General features: G+C 36.6%; 1 protein-coding gene across 1 annotated transcript; it reads right to left on the reverse strand.

The window, feature by feature from the left end:
- Positions 1-795: 795 nt before the first annotated feature.
- On the reverse strand, positions 796-13499 carry LOC105034025 (chaperone protein dnaJ GFA2, mitochondrial). The gene is made up of 18 exons (XM_010909047.2): positions 13253-13499; positions 13114-13165; positions 12904-12972; positions 12666-12757; positions 11731-11814; positions 11615-11653; positions 10129-10248; positions 5832-5882; positions 5632-5719; positions 5467-5531; positions 5289-5363; positions 4563-4635; positions 3480-3571; positions 3324-3395; positions 1711-1767; positions 1554-1602; positions 1225-1291; positions 796-1093 (listed from the first exon to the last, which is right to left on the reverse strand). The coding sequence occupies exons 1-18, from the start codon at positions 13343-13345 to the stop codon at positions 994-996; spliced, it is 1338 nt and encodes a 445-aa protein (XP_010907349.1). The 5' UTR covers positions 13346-13499; the 3' UTR covers positions 796-993.
- Positions 13500-14668: the final 1169 nt, after the last annotated feature.

Consider the following 14668-nt stretch of genomic DNA (forward strand, 5'->3'; position numbering starts at 1 on the left):
ATTAAAAGAGGTGAAGCGTAAATATTTTAAAAAAAGTTGCATAGATAGCAAAAAGAATATGATTTTAATTCAAATTTCTCACTGTGCCTAAGATTTGGACTCTAATGCAAACAGAAAACTCATAAATAGGATAGGTTTTAACGTGTTTTGTTTTATTTTTTTTAATCAGAGTTTAACATGGATAAGCAAGAAAGGGTAGAATAGAAAAATAAAATTTGGAGCTACACCATAAAGGGGATACTCATAAGTTTCAACCATATAATAGAATTGATGCTAATCTCCATCCTCCATCTGCAGTGCTCCTTACGCATCAAGTTAAAACTCAACCTCGTTTGGTAACCCATGCTTATGATTGGGTTCCGAATCTTGAGTAATACCATCCCCCAAGAGTTTGAGCTGATCATTGAAACAGTAAACTCGGACGGCCTGGATGCCTATTGGTTTAGGCAGTGAAGCAGCTCTAGCCACCTACCTATAGTTTAGGTTGTGTGAGGCGACTGCAACCCACCTGAAAAAAAAAAAAAAAAAAATTCTGGGGAGGGGGCAAAGGTGGGGGCTGGGTGGTGTGGGGTGTGTGGGTGGATGTCAACAGCAAAAGAACAAGCAGGAGCTCAGCTCTCAGCCCTAGAACCTAGATCTTCCATCATATACCATTCCTAAAGGAAACAGGCACAAACGCATACCAACAGAGCCAAACAACCAAACACAAAACTACAAAAATAAATGTCAGGGTTCTAACATGACACACAAACCCAGATCCACAACAGAGATTTACATGCACAAATCTCGGATCCATTCAGAAATGCTCCTTCTCATTAGCTATATAAACTTGTTTTTTCTTTCTTTGGACGAGATAAACAGCTTTAAATATCATATAATGTTATTAGGGGTTAAATGAATACATCCCATACAAAACTTATACTAGAAAAGGCCTACTTTCTCCGATAAAAATTTCTAATTGAAGTGGTCTACTTCAAACTTACAGTGGCAAAATTATCCTGACGCTCCTGCAGCTGCAGTACCCTTGTCATATTCTCCTTGCTCCTCTTTCGCGAACTCCTCAATTAGCATGCGCTGCCTCTGGGTCAAATTCCTACTCAGGGCAAAAAAAAAAAAAAAGAGTAAAAAATAATTTAGAAAAAACACACACACACAAACACAAAGTCCGCCAAGCAAAGAGCTGCAAAGATACTATTTAACCATGCCTGAAAGATAGGAACTTACACAGGGATGCTGACGTTAAAATGAACATATTGATCCCCATGATAGGAAGAGTTCCTTGTCTTTATTCCTGCATAAGACCAATGATATTTACAAGGTTTCAGTCAAATGGCTGAAGATAGGGGATGCATCACTCAACCTCTCTTGAATTCAAAAATGGTGATCGATTGGCAAACATTTTAAATTCTGCAGAATAAGATGTGTTCCTCATATAAATCAACAGCATGGCATAAAATGTAAATGACAGCTAACAGCAACATATCCATATAAAATACTTCAAAATATCATTCCAAGGCAAAATGAGATTTTTAATTCATTGGTGACACGATTACCTTTCCCCCTCAAAACAACCTTCTGGCCAGGTTGTGTACCAGACCGAACCTGCAAATAATAACACATTTTCGGCATGTATCATGGATTTTTAACAAAAACTAACCCGATGTATATAATAAAACTCACAAATTTATATGAGAGATGATTCAGACATACCTTGAGAACAACATCCCCTGTGAGAGTTGGAACATGAATGGTTCCTCCTAATATCGCCTGCAAATTTCATAGGCTATTAATCTAGATTCAAAAGAAACCAGCAATAACTTCACGTAATGTTGGATTGATATTATAGAACATCAGGCAAGATCCGAATGTCAAATTGGTAAGACACCATGGGTCTGCTGTTTGAATTCTTGGTGGAGTCTCTGTAACTGATTGAGCTAGAGTTAGCCAGACCCACTCAAGCTTGGCTATATACTAATTGTGTTATTTTCATCACCAACTTGACTAATATTATCCAGAACACAAACTGCCAGATATCACCCCCTTCAAAGTAACACATAAGACGTTCAATCAATAGACTACACATGGCTTGAAGATACTCCATTGTTTCAGATTTTTTAGATCTCATTCTAACACCTGAAGTATTTCTTCACTATGTGAATGTTTTTAGTCAAAAATTTAGATCTCTGTTAAGCAAAAAAATGCAATAAAAACATCAGAAAATAAAGATATCTACTAATACATAACAAAATCTTAGAACCTGAAATCATGCACCATCATTTTTTTCCCAAAATAATGCATATACTATCCAAATCCCCGCAACCCCCCACCCACTCCTACCTGGGCCCCACCATATTGTAGAAGCATGGTGCCAACATGCTGCACTCCCCAGCACACACGAAAAGAAAAGCATAAAAAAGAAAAGAAAAAAAAACTCCACTGCCTTCTGTGTGCCACTGCATCACATCACATACATGTAATGGGAAAGCCTGGACAACAGCTTCACATGGCCAGCCTCCATGGCCTTAAGCCTCATGGCTTCAGCATTCCCAAGAAAAAAAGGAAAAAGGGAAATGAAAAGACCAATCACATCTCACCTAAGTGTATCTTTTCGTTGCATGCCTCTAACCCACCACTAAATTAAAGAAACAAAAAGTAAAACATCAAAACAAATGGAACAATTCTAACACTTTCAAAATACTCCACATTGCAGCGCTCTTTAAAAAAAGAAGAGGCAAAAAAAAACCTCTAGAATCTATTCCTATCTCTCACATTTCAAAATTTCTTCTTTAGACAGTTCGAAACCATGCAACACAGCTTCAGCACTGCCCAGCGAAGAAAAAAATTAAACAAATAAAAAAACAAACAAACAAATCGATATCTTTGTTTACTTCCATTTCCCATGGGTACATCTCACTAACAATAGCAAAAAAAAAAAAAAAAAAAGAATCACCTTTCTGGCGCATGCATTACATGTGCTCTAGCACATAATCGACTGAATACAAGCTAGGCATAAACGACTTATTCAATGAATAAGCCTACATTAGCATGATTCAGACTTGCTGGCAGCAGCAACAGTAGAACGAATATGAATATTATATGAAAATGATTATTAACATTTTTATCCTAATTTTATATTAAACCAATTTATTCTAAGTCCAAAAATTTAGTGGGCTCATATTTCTCCAAGAAGAATATCAAGTAACTCATATCAGAAAAGACAATGCTCCATTTCTTTCCATATCTTAATTCAAGGGTTTTGGGTTGAAACATCCAAAGCATGCTCTAGATTAGTTGGCCGACACAAAGGAAATAGCATTAATTACCTGAGCGACATTTAGCACAGCATCTACGTGGATATCAGCTTTTTCTCTTCGGAAAACAGGGTCCTCTCGAACCTTAGAAAATGAATTGCAGATATTAGCACATTACTGTTTTGTTTATCATCCATACATACAATACAGTGATTTGAACGCACTTACCTTGATAGTAACATAAAGATCACCAGGCTGACTGCCCTCAGGATCTGCTCCACCACTTTTATGAATTCTTATAGTTTCACTGTCATCCACTCCTGTATGTAATATGACATAAATTGCAGAGTACCCATAAGCTGTTATTAGACATAATAATAATAAAGTATAGCACGAGCAAAAAAGGAAGCAGTACATTTTGAAGGGATAAAACATTAACTTATAAAGATTATCAAGAGGATAAATTAACAGTCATTTTAGTCTACAAACACAAGATGATACCAGGTCAATGACAATATTTCGTTATAACAGGCCATGTTCATTATTAGAAACATTAAATTTTTTACACCACTTCTGCAAATATACAAGTACCTGCAATCTCAGTAAGAACAACCAGAAAAACATTCTAGAAAAACCCAAACTCTCACCCCCAACAGAATCTTCTTTAAAAAATCAAGAAGTAAAACAATCTTACAAAAATTGGTCTATCCTGTGAAAAAGAGCTTCTAATAGTTTGAGATAAACAAGCACTTCAACTGTTCAGATGCAACAAACTTCATCTTAACTCCTTTGCAGCTAGTTCATTGGTGCAAAGATTTCCTAGGAACAGTCGGTCATTCATAGAGACAAATTGGAAGCCAAAGTCTGACATGTCCATAAGTTAACAAACTAAAGCCTAGATGTTTCTTTATTCATATAGATGATCAAATAGGGTCATATAAAAATATCAATATAATTTTCTTCTCTCTGATAACAATTTTGAAGAAGTTGAGAATTCAGATCAGCTAAAAATAGCATATGCAAAATCTTAAATTTTAGAAAGTAGATACCACCTCAGTTAACATATTTTTAAATTTGATAAAAGCTAAGGTGAAACTCCTTGCAGAAGACAATTTGATCTTACATAGAGCCATCAAAACAGTCTTGCTAGAAATGTCATTTGGAAATGTTGAACCAATTTTATTATAAAAACACTCAAACAACCATTACCATTCATGAGGTAGATCACCTATAATCAAGTAGAAAAATTTTACAGCATAAGATGATATTTTCAAGCTAAATGTCCTTTATATTTACAACATCCAAACATACCAGGCATCACATCCAGCTTGACTGATTTTGTTCCTCTCACAACTCTCTGTCCCTTGCATGACTTGCAGAGGCTCTACTTGCAAAATGTAGAAGTTAGGGATTCAATCAGTAAAGAGAAAATTAGACATGAATATAAGAAGACAAAACTTAATGCAAATGAAGCTCATTGATCTCTGAGTTGAAAAATTAAAGATAGATGACATTAATTTCCTTAATCATCATTGCCAATGAATTTCTAACCTGTCTACAGCTAGCCCTACTTATGCTAGAATATCTAATAATAATTGTTGGGTAATATATTTTTACTTATAGGTTCCTCCTCTTGAATTAATTGTCATTAGATTGTTAGCTTTCCTCTTGTCGTTCATTTTTGTGAAGGAACATCTTTTACTCAATCTCATGCCAATATCTAATTCCTCTACTCTATCACTTATTGACCTCTCCCTATGTTCATATCCTATTTTAGTTTTTCCACAAACCATATCAAAATTTTCTCCACTCCTGACTTTTGGCCTTCAGGAACCTTTCTTGAAGGTATCAAAATAATGAGCATTACAATATCATAGATATTCATCATTCGTTAAACAGTGATTCTCTAATGTTGGTCAGAAGATAGATACATACAATATTTTACTATATGTGTGCCAAAATAAACAAAAAGTTTGCATGGTAACCGTCACAGCTTTATTCTTGATAGTGCAGAATATGCATGATAAAAGATCATACCTTCACAGTTTTCCCAGAACCCCCACACTGTGAACAGGTTGTCTGCAACCTGAAGGGGCCATTTTGCATGAATATCTGCGAACACATGACATGACATCAATTTTAACTGCATAAGATTATCACTAGAATAAGAAATATACCATAAATGAGAAGCAGAAAACATTCCTATTGGACTCACCATTCCTGAGCCTCTGCAAGGCTTACATGTTTCAGGTCTTGTTCCTGGAGGAACACCAGTCCCATCTGCAAAAAGATAATCGAGTAATGTTATTGATATTATCACAGATAATTCAGTAGACATCAAACTTTTTGTCGACTTTCTCCAGAGCAGCATGTGTCATACCACAAGCTTCACAAGGTACAGCAGTTTGGAATGTCACCGTTTTGGTGCACCCTTGGACTGCTTCCATGAATGAAATTTCAAGAGAAACCTACAGAGGGAAATAATTGGAAGATGATGGTGAGACAATTGGGACAAGCAGCAAGCCACACTAGCATATTAGACATGGCAATACAACAGTATAGGGACAAAAAAGAACAAACCTTGACATCTTGTCCTCCAAAGTCTCTATCTCTGAAGATGTTCTTGAAGAACTGATTCACAAATAAGTATCAGAATCAGATCATTAAGCTATTGCAAATAAACAAACGAAGGCAATTATGTCACAGATGTTCTACCAGGAAAATTTAAAATGTTGGGCCAAAAATCAATAATCTGTTGGCCACTTATGCTAGAATAAAAACCATGTGCCAAACAAACTTCATGAACCTGCCACAGTTGCAGAATGACTATAGGATTGAGCTGTACTTCACAGCAATATTGAGTCAGGCTCCAGGCTCACATTTCAGTCTCAACAGTCGATTAGTCCTTAATATTATACATATGCATGGTCAAACTTATAGAGCCGAATTAACATTAAGTTTAAAAGAGTACAACTACATGGATGCCTTTTTTCTGTAGGCATGAATAAGCATCTCAGAAGTCTATTTCAAGTCAAACAAACACTACTTAAGTGCACAGAAAAGAGCATTAAATTGAATTCATTTAACAAGTGTTTTGTTCAAATAAAATACTGGCTTCCTACCATGCTCAGAGGCTTTCACTTTCTCTTCCCAATTCTTAATGTTTATCCATCAAACAGGAAGTATCTAAAGTTTTCTATCAGCACCATTAATAATATTGGAACTTGTAGGAAGTACCAACATAAGTCAACCTTAGTGTCAGCAGAAGAGTTACTACAGTCAGTAATATGAAGAGGAATGCTACCAGCATTAATGGCACTGCAGTTTTAATACTATCATATACTAGCATTAGAATTGGCTACAATAACAGTCTAAATAACTATTACTGTTATTGTTTATTCCTGATTATCTAAAGAAATGATTAGTAGTGCTAGGTTAAGTTTTAAACATATCTTTGTCAAAGCCAACATAATGGAATTATATGTGCTAGTTAAGTAAATACATGGAGGTTTGGTTATATTTCTGATAGTCAAAAGCATTGTGTATTCCAGCATACACATAATAAAAATTTTCTATCATGCATATCATTAGAGTCTTTTCCTCTATCTTTTTATTTACTACTATAGAGAGTAATTTAAGAATAGTTAAATTAATAGGATACAGAAGCTCGTTTAAACATGATCAGAGTTTAGGTAGTGACTTTAGAACCCAAAGGATAAAGTTTTTTCAGCTAATAAACTCCTACCAACACAAAAAAAAAAAAAAAAAAAATTCCACTGCATGGTGACAACTCCTGAAGATATTCTATAATTATGTCATTTCAAGTAGTTCAACCATAGCATCAGTAGTAATGTACAGAGGAATATGCAGAAGAATGACCACCAACATTAGTAGTGTTAGATCATGAATATCATAAAGTTAGTATCAGGCTATTAAAATCAACATTGGTCCGAATAGCAGCCTCAATAATTATTGCTATCATTATCAATATCCAAGGAAACAAGGAGTGCTCGATACAGTAATTCAAATATCTTAGCAAGCTAATTTATTTACAAGAGTTACATGTACTACTTAACACATGTAAATACACATGGAGGTTTGGCTAGACTGCCAACCATCAAAAGCATTGTACTGTTTGGTAGAAATGTAATCAAATTCTTTTACCAGGCATATAACTAAATCATTTGATTTATGTTTTCTTTACTCCTATATAAAGTCATTAAAAATAGTTCTACTTAATAGGGAAGCCAATTTTAGGAGCATGAGGACTGTTTAAGTAGTGACCTTTTACTAGGCATTCCCACCAATACGAAAAGTTTCCACTATATCATGCAACTCCCAAAGATATTCTACCAAATATACAATATAACTACAGACAAAACCCCCTCCCCCAGACCACATCCGCACACACAAGGTTAAAAAAAAAGGATAAAAAATAAAGAAAAGGAATCCCTGCACCAACCAGATACACACAACCTACATATTTCACATGCACAAATCCACATGTTTCTTAAACATTTGCAGAACATATAGCATCAAGATATTAGATATAGCAATTTTAGTCTTTTTGGATTTTATTTTCAACTAATGTGCTGTTTTAGTGAATCTCAAAATCTTATAGATAATTCTCCCAGGAAATGGTTAGGATTTTCTAGGATTTTTTGGATTTAATTTAATGGCTACTTTTATAGTGAAATTTTTAGTTCTATTTTCATGAGGCATATCATCTAAAAGTCCTACTCTATGGTTATGTTGAATTAGGAAAGTTTTAAAATCATTAGGATTGTCCTACTTTAGGAAAGAGTTTGTCCATTCTTTTGACAGTTAGATGTAGTGGAAAGGTCTATAAGTGCCCTTATAGCTATAAGAGGATATAAGCTATAAAATCAGTTTCTGATGATAAATATTGAATAATTTGAAAGTATTTTCCTCTTCTTTGAGCACCATAGCTATTCTATCTTCTCTTCTCTACCTATTTATCTATAACCTACATTCTTTATTCTCTCTCATACTCTTTGATCTCCACCTTTTACCTTCCAATTACTCTTTGTATTTACTAATTTTGTTTTTTGAAGGAATAAAAAAAAACTCAGGTCTAAAAATTATCTCTGCAATTTAATCCAATTCTTCTTGTCTGCTTCTGTGTCCAGCTGCATCACCCCATCATTACTAGGGCCGTTTTGGAGTTGGGTTCATCTGTTCAGTGTTTTAATAGACTCAGAACCAGACATTGGAGTGTTGGATCAAAATGTTGCTAACACACCTGGCTCAAGGAAGGATCAGGTCAGGTATGGTTCGAGCCTTCCAGGTAATAAAAACATCATAAGATCCATGAAGTCTTCATGTCAGGTTCCAGTGTATTAAGACTCGAACCCTACCCAATGTGCATAGTATTCATTGTGGATTGAATCTGAGTTCCCATCATCATGTAGAGTTTAAGCCACTCACAAGTACCTTCTAGGATTTTTAAACACCAACATTGCACACCACCAAAAAAACTGACAGACCAGAAAAAACTCTGAACAAAATCTCCAAATGTTATTTCCCAAGGACAACTGGAAAAAGCTAGGACTGACTTGTGGATTAAACCCTCATGCAAATAAAAAGCCAAGCTACCGAGTTGGATTGGATACAAAATCATAGATAATGTACCTGATCCAAACAACCATTACCTATCAGAGCAGGCCCAGACTTTTTATGAAGAATCATGTCTGCCGAGATAGCCAGCTTATACTTACCAACCTCTACCCATTTGCATAAAACAAAAAGTGCCACAAGTATAAACTTTGCATGCATCTCAAATTTTATGAAGGTAGTTTAATAACACCAGAGATATGGAATGGGGTAAGGCCATTCATGCGAAAAACCATCCCAGTCTTTTATGCATGTGCAACCGTCCAATCATTCCTTGGAACTGCTTTGAGATGTGTGATCACACCTGTTCGTGGCTGATTGCATATGATCACACATCTCAAAGCATGATCGGTGATTGTACAAGCAAGAAAGACCATGATGGTCTTTCGCAACCCAGTCCCAAAAGATACTAAATATATACGCACTATAGATATCAGTAAGCCAATAATAGATACATGTTATACTCTGAAGGCAAATCCAGAAGTGAGTTTTTTGGGAATTAATAAGTTCATGATATCCCGTACTACATAACATTCTCTTCCCCTCTCCACTGTATGGGTAGTAGATTGCTCATCCATCACTCATGCTTCCACACTAACCAAAGAAATATAACATTCATGAACAGGGTGAATCATGAAGAGATTGGGACGTGATTCTGAGAACATAACCCATGCTTGAAGAGCAGAAAAAATTGATTCGTCAACGAACCGAAGCACTATGATCAAATTATTTAAATTCTTCTTGACACATCCAACTAACATTGGGAAAATTAAAAAAATACACCTGCGTCATAATTATATCATAACATCATCCATCAATAGGCATCTTCTTTGGCCAGAACTGCACAAAACAAAATTTTAAACCTATAGATAAATTATTTTATAGCAAGCTAACATAACCATGAGGTTGCAGATGATCATGTAACTAGCTAACATATAGGATCAACCAATCTGCAACATAATAAGTCAGAAAAAATAATGAAGTTGCCAGTTGCCAAGGTGTTAATCAACTGTACAACCTCAAAAGATAAAAGCAGCAAACAACAGTGAACAAAAAAGAGGAGGTTTAAGAACAAAACTGCAGACAACAAACATTCTTTATTTATCTTGAAGGCTACAGCATGTCAATAACCAATGAGAAAAATGTGTGCCCGATGTAACAAGTGATTTGCCAGATGAATCTAAAAAAAATTATTATTTATAGTAAAAAAATGTTAACATATTATTCTGCAGAGTATACATACATCATTCATTCCCCCAGCACCACTAAAGAAATCTTCAAATGGATTGCCGAATCCAGAACCTCCAAATGGTCCATCAGGTCCACCTCCTGAAGCAGCTTGTTCAAATGCATCAGGGCCAACCTGTTGGGATGCTCATAAACACATACAGTATGTTACACTTGCTCAATACAGTGAATTTTAATCAGGGATTCATACAGGATAGACATATGCATAAGCTGGCATCACTGGTAAAGATTGGTTGACATAGCCTACTGCATACCTTTGATATTTAATTACATACATAAGAAGAGAAAGACACTAACCAAAATGTTTCTCAAACCAAGCACTAATATGAACATGACTACTTGTTGTACTGAGAAAAATTACTAGGGAGTATACAAATAAGCTTAGAAGCCATAAATAAGAGACTGTTAAGTGCTTGTATTGGTGGTTAACTGTGCTCTCAAAAGGCCTTAATGATAGACAATCCAAAAAGAAAATAAGAACATGGACAACTAAGTATGACACCGTATTATGAAACACAAAATAAAATAATTACTTTCTCTGTCAAAAAAAGCAAGTTCAAGAAATCAAAAGGAGCATATAAAGGCAAGGTAAAGGCCACACTCTTGAAGTGAAGGGCATTTGCAGGGATAGATTTTCTTGTACCATTTTAAGCAGCTTCATAGGTCATGCTGCTAGAAGCATAGATAGAACCAACATAAAAACACATGCACGCATGCATGCATATATGCACAAATGTTTCAAGAGTAAGATGATTTTGAAAAAGATATTTCTTATTGAACTGTCAAAGAACTCTAAAAGAAAGAAGGTTTGAGAAAGAAGCTATTGTAACAAGTATGTAGTTTTGTTTGTGTAAAGAGAAGTTCTGAAAATCATCCCCGATATATCTCACACAGTATCACTAACCCATATCCATAAAATATTACTGATCACTCTATTGCTGTTATTCACAGAGGAATATCTGCTAGATGGTTTTATTGCAAAACAGCCCCTTGATTGCCTAAGTCTTGCTCCGTGTCATCAAGTAAGTCTTGATTTATCCCTACTCTTCCTATCAAGATCCACATTAGATTCAATTTGCTGCACCAAGTTTACTAAACAACAGGCTTTGTGATTAGCATCCATCATAAAGCCAAACCTGCATTGTCTTGTTATTATACTAACCAAGCATGTGCACATAGTACACTGTAATCATGTTTAACCTAACAAATAATCTAAAGGAAAATGTTCAGCAACATTATACCTCTTATATCTACATCATATGTTTCTACATCATATGTTTGTTGACACTATGAACCTCATCTGTCTAGACTACTTTCCGCCTTAACTCCTCAGGGTTTTGGTTATGTTTGAACCAAGCAAAATCACCCAACGATACATAACTCTTTTTTACAATATCAGAATTTCATGCAACAAGTATTAAGGCAAACTAAAATAAGTTTACCAAATCATTAATGGAAACAAAACAATACAACTACAGCACCTGGTCATAAAGCGAGCGCTTTTCCTCATCCTTTAAGACCTACAAAGCATAATAAAGTCAAATCCCTTTTAGTCTTACTCCTAGGAAAACCAAGACCTCATTCTAAATCAAATTACCTCATAAGCACGCTGAACTTCTTGGAACTTTCTCTCAGCATCAGCATCATCTTTGTTCGTATCAGGGTGTAGCTTCTTTGCAAGCTATAGAAAACAAGCAAAATTGAAGATAAGCAGGATGTAAAGGGAAAAAAATCCACAATTTGAGCAAAAAAAAAAAAGGAAAAGAAACCCCCCCCAAAAAAAAAGTTGTCCTCATTTCTCTAATTATATTATATAACAAAAAAATAGAAAAGAAAGTGCCATCCATCAGCAACCAAAGAGACTAATAAAATAGATCAAAACAATCACTAAAATCATTTTTAACAGGAAACTTATCAAATCTATAACTATGAGAAAACCTTATTGTCATGAGAATAACACTATTTGTAAATGTAGATTCTTGCAAAGCAGCAAATCCACAATGGCATCAATTTAACCAAATGATATATGGCAAAACATTTTAGCTTTCCCTTGACCACATTGAGACATCTTAGGCAAATCAGTATTTAAAGATTTGTTCGAATGACCCAGACATTGACTAATGAAATAGCAGCACGAAGAGCAAATATTTAATATTAACCTGTAAATTAACAATAAGAAAAGCTCTAACAATTGATCAGCACAAATAATTAAGCTTTTTGGCTCAAGCAAGATGCAAGAATGACTGTCAGCCTGACTCATCAATTACCCAGAAAGGGTTATATTACAAGCCTGGCAGATAGTTGGTACATGTTGGATTTCAAAATTTTAGCTGGAAGGAATAGCTACCAAAGCAATCATATCTTATCGTGCAGTTTGATCATAACAGAATCAATCCTTGTCTTGTTGGTCATAAATATTATTATATAATTTAGGTCCTCCTTCACTAAATAACTCTTTGTGAAAGAGGATAGTTCCCATTAGCAGCAATGAAGGCGAGCAGCCATAGATAGTAGTTAGAATTCAAAACCTACCGCATAATATGCTTTCTTGATCTCCGAAGCAGTTGCGTTCTTGCTCACTCCTAGTACCTCATAGTAGTCTCTTGCATACATCGATCTTGTTCCTAGAAGCCACAACACAAAAATATACATAGAAGTAAGAATAGAATAAGAACAATATATCCACCTATTACCTCCATGGAAAGAAAAGGTTATTCCTTTTGGTATTATCCTTTACTTCTAAACAGTTAAAGCAAACACCGGAGGTTACCATGAAATAATCTGATTGGAATATAGTGCCCCTGAAACGTTCCATTCAAAATCTCAAACCTCCAATTCGCTGCAGATTCATAAATATCCGCTTTCAATCGAAGCATCCAGATCACCAATTTATAATGATGGATGAACAAAGGAAGGAAGCTATAAATAAAAAAAAAAAATCCAGCTTTTTTCGCAATTTACTATAATAGATGAATCTTGCCTGTTTTTTTGGAAGAAATCCCCGCTGCAAGCCGGCGAGAAGAACCCTCCAACTACAAGGGAACAGAAAACACCGGTAAGAAGCTCTCGAGTCAGAGAGAAACGATACAAGGAAATGGGAGAGAGGCAAGAGCTCTCACGGGAGGGACTGACGACTCGTCAAGGAGGGGGAGACGGGATCTCAGCGACCTCCGGGCGCACCAGAAGGCGAGCCTAACGGCAGCGGGCCGCATCGTCGAAGCAGAGCAACTCTTGATCACAGGTCGATTTCAAGGACTTCTCCCGCCATTATCAGAGTTCAAGAAGAAAGCGGCCCGGTTCTTTGGAGGAGAAAACCCTTCTGCCTCGTGGGACGAGTGAGGAAGAAAGGGCACTGAAGAAGGGAAGACGTTTTCGAGAAAAGAGAGGTAAATGGACGGCAGGCGGCCGAACTTTTTTCGGGTTCTCCCCACGCTTGTTGGGGTTAATTTGGGAGCACGAAAAGTTCTCGAGATTTCTTTGCGGACCATGGGCCGGGCCGGGCCAGCCCAAACGTTGAACACGTCCGAGGGAACACCCGAGTCGGGAAAATTTTGGTTTAATTACTAAATTCGTCCATAAATTTTGGGTGTAAAATTATTTCAGTTCTCAATTTTTAAAAAAATTACAATTGAATCCGTAATATTCAAAACCGAATCCATTTCAGCCATTACCATCCCTATTCTGGTGATAATCAAACGAAACTGCGCAAATGGTATTTTTCGTAACTTGTTGTATTGTGCAAGTGAAGTAAACAAAGGAATGGATGAAGAAAAGCAAGTTGTATTGTGCAATTCCACGTCCATGTTGTCGACTCATAGAGATATGGTAAGATTGATACCAATATTTTTCTTATTGTAAATATATTTGTGTGTGGGTTTTTTTATTTGTTCTATTGTTACTGTATCTACGAAACTGATTACTGTTTACCTATTAGATTACTTAGTTCATCCCAAAGGTTTCGGATGTATGGGTTGTGAATGCCTATATTATACCTATTGTTGCGGCCAATCCCCTCGTCGCCTGATCGCCGGAAACGAGCGCCTGCAAAAAAGGAAGTCCACACTGACCGGAGGCGGCTCCGGCGGGGACCCTCCGACGATCAAGTCAAAGAGGTGACTGGGCAACAGTGAAATGAAGATAGAGAGCTCAAACGAGAGAGAGAGAGGGAGCAAGCCTGTAGTTTCGAAGTCCCCCTGCACTGTTGCCTTCCCCGATATTTATAGTGAGGCGCGGCATGGCGCTGTCATTAATGGCGCGGACAATTGAGGAATTGTCAACTCACTGTAGACTGTCAGAGTCACCGTGAAAGCGTCATATCGCCGCGGGGCTGTCAAATCACTAGGGTTGACAATGCCCTAGGCGGGATAATGCCCTTGGGTGGCAGTGCCGCATATTGCTGTCAGGACTGACAGGCTCCGGCGGCTGTACGGTGATCGGAGGAGTCGACCGACCCTAGGTCGGTGGCCATCTGTGTGGCGTCGGATGGAGATTCGGGCCCCTTTGACGGTCAGCCGGGCATGTTGCGAGAGTCGGCC

This window comes from Elaeis guineensis, chromosome 12 (genome assembly GCF_000442705.2).
Source record: "Elaeis guineensis isolate ETL-2024a chromosome 12, EG11, whole genome shotgun sequence".
Taxonomy (NCBI): Eukaryota; Viridiplantae; Streptophyta; class Magnoliopsida; order Arecales; family Arecaceae; genus Elaeis; species Elaeis guineensis.

Coding starts and splice junctions, on each gene's coding strand:
- LOC105034025 (XM_010909047.2), bottom strand. CDS start 13,345: ATGCGGCCCGCTGCCGTTAGGCTCGCCTTCTGGTGCGCCCGGAGGTCG. Junction 3,572..4,562: donor CAAGCTGGATGTGATGCCTG/GTATGTTTGGAT, acceptor TATTACATACAG/GAGTGGATGACAGTGAAACT. Junction 1,603..1,710: donor CAGGGGATGTTGTTCTCAAG/GTATGTCTGAAT, acceptor TATTATTTGCAG/GTTCGGTCTGGTACACAACC.